The following is a 6,000-nucleotide window of genomic DNA, read 5'->3' as shown; positions in this document are numbered from 1 at the left end:
GGGTCACAAGCCACAGGACAGGTAGGGGAGTGACAAGGTGAAGGGTCAAAGTTAATTCCCATCACTGCTGGTGACACAACTGTTTCATCCCCATTAAGCTCGCTCAATTCCTCACCAGGCATCGATGAAGCCGCAACGATATCAGCCCTTCTACCTGCCTCGGCTCCACTGACCTGAGGAACTTCAGTTGGGACACTGCCTTTCCCACTCACAGGTGTCGCATTCACCTCATCTCCATCTTCGTGGGCTACCACCACAGTGTGGGGGAGCTGCAATGATGGGGGTGGAGGCTGAGGAAGAAGGGGAGCCCTATTTTGACACTTTGAGTTGTCGAAGTCCGTTGCAGATTCTGATCCATCACATATCACAGTGTCAGCAGGATTGGGCCTGTCGGCAAGAACCAACGGAATGTTGCCAGCAACGACGGCCGTGGCATCACTGACAGCAATAGGCGAACGGTTGTCCGGTGGACCACGCTGCGAGTAGAAAAGGATGTAGGCCTGGGCTCGGCACACATCCTCCACGCTGCATACGCTAAGTTCCGAATCATTGCAGTGTACCCAGAATCCTGCACACACGACGAATCGCATTCTTGGTCAACAAATAACGGTAATGAAATATTTTGTTGCTCAATCGATGCTGTGAGGCAGGTTGTGAATAAATAAAAAAAGGAGAAGTAAGGAGAGTGTAGAGTATGAATGTCGCAATAAATACCACCCTCAGTGTTGTACACGTAGGAAGTGTAATGACCAGAACCAAATCCCCTGCCATGGTGCTGCACAACGGCAGAGAGGTCGTACACAAAACTATCGGTTGGTAGATGTCGCTTGCCAGCTCGTGTACAGTAAGAGCGCATGTTCAACTGGGTATCAAAAACCACATGTACACCAATCTTCTCTCGATGGTTGCGGCCAGACCACCTGCCCAAAAATAAATATTAGGAATATACATACATGTGGATGCAGACTGGTACTTAGTACTGTTTCTGAAATAGATTCAATTATTCCCACCTTGTGAGTTTGGCTGGGAAAAGTTTTTGGCCCAAGTCTTTCACGAAATATAAAGCACGGCCTAACATTTGACTGAAGGTGACAGGAGTTTGTTCAAGGAACCAGCAATAACTCACCTTCTACCTACCCTTTGTGAAAAACACCTTCGGATCTTTAATGTCGACCAACTACAGTTACGAACGCAAGCAGACAGAACAAATGGCTCAGTGTCAATCTGAGGAATGGTTCACTTTGTAAAGCCGTGCTGCCTGTGAAACACCAATTCAACACTTCACTCAGGTCAAAAATCAAACTCGGACTCAGGTAGTGCACATACCACGTTAAGGTAAGTGTGCCACCTCTGCACCATCCTGTCAGAAATACATAAAAAAATAGGTTTCAAATACCATGCTCTATACAGAGCGATGGTTCTGCCGAAGCAGTTGGTTGGCTCGGTTTACACAGCTGAATGGGTTACCACTCTAACACAGGAAGTCAAGGCAGGAATTTGTAATTTGTTTACGGTGTCAGCGATAGCTCGCCTCCTATTCACGAGGGACACCGTGTGATCTTTAATGTCCATCAACTAATGCTGGCACATGGGATTCCCGTTTAACGTTCATTTGAGGGACGGCACATGGATTGATAAATCACCCTGCCTGTCAAAGACCAACATGACCGATTACAGCTGGGTCGGGATTCAAACCCAGGCTAAGGCCTAGGCCTTTCTGTCAGCCATGTAAAAAGCGTGCTGATGGAGAGCACAAAGGTACCAATCTGTAGAGCAACAGCTGGACGCAACAAGCAAGGAAGTGAAGAAATAGGAAAAGAGGAGAGGAAGAAACACTTCAACCTTCGAGTAAGAAGGTAGGTTTAAGTAGGGTTCATGGGGTAGAAATGATTGCAGGTACCAAAAATATTTCTAGAAATGGTGCACAATGCTTGAATCTTTCAGAAGGAGAGCTATTTGCAATCATATGGATGCAAAACTGCAAGGTTTCTTTTAAAAGACTCCAACTGTTTTCACCACAAATGTAGCCAATCCAGGACGAGAAAGGGAAACACTCCTGAACTCCAAAAGAACAAGCTGATGCTGACAGTCCGTCCCTTCCCAATCACCCACTTCTCCCCCCTCCATTCCTTTAAATCACAGCATCATGTTTACAATAAAGACAAAGCTGTTTGTGTGTATTTATATCATTAAAGGCATTGAACATTTATCACGAAATATGTGGTGGATTGTTTGAATGGAAAAGATATTGTTTAATTTGATTTGAACTTCCGGTTCCGGTTTTTGAGCTACGGTTGGTTCTCTCCAGGGGTCTCTGCCGACTTTCTCAAATATAAGTATCCGGTCGTTGTTTGTCGTATTTTGTGCATGCATTTTCCCGCATGCACAATTTGGGCTCTTTTCAAAAAGATAAAATTCCATGTTAGACCATTCCATATTAGTGTAGTAGATAGTAGAAAAATCGTACAAATTATGATACAAGCATCAAATTTGGCATTTCTGTTCTGCAGGGCTTTCGGTTTCAAATCTGCCCGAATGGCCATTTGAAAATTCAAATTTTGAAAAATTTGAAGAAGAAAAAAAAAACTTCAAAAAAATTTGAAGTCACAGCTGGCTGAAATTCTTCAAGCGCAAGTGAACATCCCAGACAGAGAACCAAGGGGAGATGCAGTCATCATTGATGGCTCAGCACTTATCAATGCCCTCCCTCCACGCACTTCAAAGATATTTGATGACTATGCTAAAGAAGACATCATCCCAAAGGTGGAACCCTATGGTGCCAAGTACGAGAGGGTGGACGTAGTGTTTGATGTGTACAAGAAGTCAAGTCTGACGTCCGAGGCAAGGTCGAAAAGGGGGCAAGGAATCAGAAGAAGGGGGCAAGGAATCAGAAGAAAAGTGACAGGAACCAGTAAGACCCCAAGTAACTGGAGAAGCTTTCTTCGAGATGACAGCAACAAAACTGAGCTGTTTCACTTCTTGCGGAAAAGATGTGTGAAGCACAGACGACAAGCACAGTCATTGTCACAAAAGGAGAATATTCCATTAGCAACACAAGGAAGTCACTGGATGCTGTCTCCATGTTGTTATGAAGAAGCTGACACTCGAATATTTGTACACGCCAGGGATGCAACGATGGATGGTAGCAAGTCCATTATCATTAAGGCTAATGACACAGACGTACTAGTCATAGCAATATCTGTACTGCCATCCTTACATGAACTATGTCTTGAGAACATGTGGATTGCCTTTGGCCAAGGAGCCAAGGCACGATGGATTCCAGTCCATGAGGTAGTTTCTGCCATAGGGCCTGAGAAAGCCAGAGGTATCCCATACTTCCATGCGTTCACTGGATGTGACGTCGTGTCTGCCTTCCGCGGTAAAGGGAAGAAAACTGCATGGCAGACTTGGAACGTCTTTGATGATGTTTCTGAAACATTCACCAATCTCAGCCAGCATCCAACATTCATTCGTGATTTTGACTTTTTTAAAGTTTTTTTTTTTTTTCAAATTCTTCAAAATTTGGATTTTCAAATGGCCAATCAGGCAGATTTGATTAGAATCTCCTAGAGAAGAAATGTGCCAAATTTGATGCTTGTATCATCATTTGCACGATTCCTCTCAAAAATTGCTGTTATCTGCCCCACTATGTTTACGGTGTGTTCCTAGTTCGGTTTTGTTTCATAATTTGTCTTATTCGGTGAGTTATCGTCGGTCTTGTCATGTCCGGTTTCCCTGAGGCCTACCCTTCTTCCCGTTTATGTGCATGATCGTGTTTATTTGTAATTTCTCCTTATTATCATCAGTTTTTATTTTTCACCACTTTCCTTCCACACTCCTTTCCCTCCCAACTCCCCCCCCCCTCTGTTTCATGTCTTAAACTGTAAAAACTACAACAAAAAAGACCTTTTCCATTCTCACCTGATACCCCCACGTAACCACATGACTTCCTGTACCGACTCTTCTTCTTCCTTCCCCTTGTCGACCTACCATCCTCTTCTACTTTTGCCAATCCACATTCACCACACACCTTCACAATCTTCTCTTCAACCTTTCCTTTACCTAATCTTCTTACCTAATCCTTTAAAAAAAAATAAAAAAACGGTCTCATAAAATGTTACAACTTCCTCTTTCACACGTGTGGTTCTCTGTATTGTATCATAATTCACCAGTCTTATTTTTCAATTCGACCTTTCCTTTATTCCGTGTATAAAACGTCCCACTGTTAAAATGTTTAATTTCTCCATTCTCTTAAATCTCCTTTATTGCATCCCTGATGTAATGTCTTCAATGACATCAGGTCAGATCAGGTATGGGAGCATGTGCCAGAGCAGCGCGTCACCGCGTCCACTTTCTGCCCGTACTCCAGGGGCCTCCGACTGGCCATCCCCCAGGCAGATGCCAGGCCCATCCCCATCTCCCTGAGATGCCGGTCAACCTGCTGCAACCACGAGGCACGTGGTCGGCCCATCGACCTCCTCCACTCACGAGACTCCCTCGCTGAGAGAATCTGGTGAGCAGGATCAGCGTCAGGAAAACGAGCCACATGTCCATACAGCCACAGCTGATACTCACGGACTATGCAGGTGTTGGGGAAATTATTACTCTCTAGACAAGAAACCTTTGCCTCAGTCTGAGTAGGTCAAAGTGTTTGTGTTTTTCCTCTACTGTTCTACTATTTAGTTGTTAAGGCCTACCACCTACTTATAATCTTGTCTTTCTTTGACACTTTGGACATTGCTTGGGTTTCTGAAAGTACAAGGTGACCGGGCTGATAAGCTGTGCATTCTGTTTTTGCGATCAAAGGCCTCTCTGCTTATAAAATGGAATGGATATATGGGGAGGGGGAGAATGATCAGGGGGAGAGCAAATAAATGGTACAGAAGAAAGAACTCCTTGTGGACATTGATTATTACTCGATCTGTGGGAGGCGAGTAATTAAGAAAGAAACAAGAACACAAAGCAAAAATAAAGTTCCTCTTGCTGACAAGGGTAAAATACAAACTCGATCAAAAAAAATAATGCCAGAGACCGCGAAGGACGGAGATGATGAGGCACTCATTGGCGCGTTTCCATTGCGAGATTACCCAGGTGCAAGGGAGGTACAAGCAATATATCGTCCGTGGGGCTCTGAATTAAAAGCCATCGTAAATGAGATGCCGAAGATACGGGAGAACCCAAAAAAATTCCAGGCGGAACTACGCGTGGTGGTGGCATGCCATCAGCCAACATATATGGACATGGAAATATTATTAAAATTAGTGGTACCAGAGGGGTTACTCCGACAATTGAAACAGGTCGCTGCATGGCCAGATGAAGCTCCTGGAGACAGGGAGGAGCTCAAAGAACATATTGACACCCTCATTGACGCTGTCACAGAGGTGGTAACACTTAAGACCGACTGGGCAAAAATACAGGTGTGCAGGCAACGCGCTGGCGAGGACCCATTGGAGTTCTTAGAGCGTTTTCGGGGTGTATACCAATGTCACTCTGGACTGAAAGAAGAGGGGGTACCATTTGCTCATGTCTACCTTAATGGTTTGACGGCCAAATTACAAAATGAGATAAAGCGAGTATGTATTGGTTGGGAATTAAAGGAAGTGAAAGACTTGATGGAATATGTAACGCATTGTAATTCATTGTTGAAACATCGTTCTGACGAGGAAAACGAATCAACATTAATGCTATCCCAGGTTCAAGGTCAAGGTGAATGCCCCGGGGAAAGGAATGTGAGATATAATGCACAAAACCGAGGGCAAACCAATTACCGTCAGAGACCAAAATACAGAGACCAGCGCAGAGATTTCTGTTATACATGCGGAAAACAAGGGCACTGGGCTAATGAATGCCGAAATCGTAGAAACAGTCGAACTTATAGTTCGTATGAACAGTAGAACAGAGACCAGCGGCACAATACAGAGATGAAACTCGCAGACACTCCACGCCTCCAGTGAATGAAAATCCATATTATAGACAACAGGAAAGATGGGGAACACAGTT

At 44.4% G+C, this 6,000-nt stretch overlaps 1 protein-coding gene across 6 annotated transcripts in view; it reads right to left on the bottom strand.

Annotated features, from left to right (window-relative positions):
* USP49 (ubiquitin specific peptidase 49) overlaps positions 1-6,000 on the bottom strand; it is a 79,913-nt gene that overhangs the window by 1,692 nt on the left and 72,221 nt on the right. For 5 of the 6 annotated variants that reach the window (XM_085850764.1, XM_085850763.1, XM_085850761.1 and 2 more), the window contains 2 exons: positions 715-920; positions 1-568 (listed from right to left, as the gene is read on the bottom strand). The exon at positions 1-568 is cut by the window's left edge and continues 1,692 nt beyond it. In XM_085850764.1, coding sequence (XP_085706890.1) covers positions 1-568; positions 715-920 — 774 coding nt within the window. The remainder of the gene's footprint in view (positions 569-714; positions 921-6,000) is intronic. The other variant, XM_085850766.1, reaches the window with a different exon arrangement.

Source organism: Eptatretus burgeri, chromosome 13 (assembly GCF_056783735.1).
Source record: "Eptatretus burgeri isolate ZD-2024b chromosome 13, Ebu_testis_v1, whole genome shotgun sequence".
NCBI lineage: Eukaryota > Metazoa > Chordata > Myxini > Myxiniformes > Myxinidae > Eptatretus > Eptatretus burgeri.
This window is presented reverse-complemented; position numbering and strand designations above follow the sequence as displayed.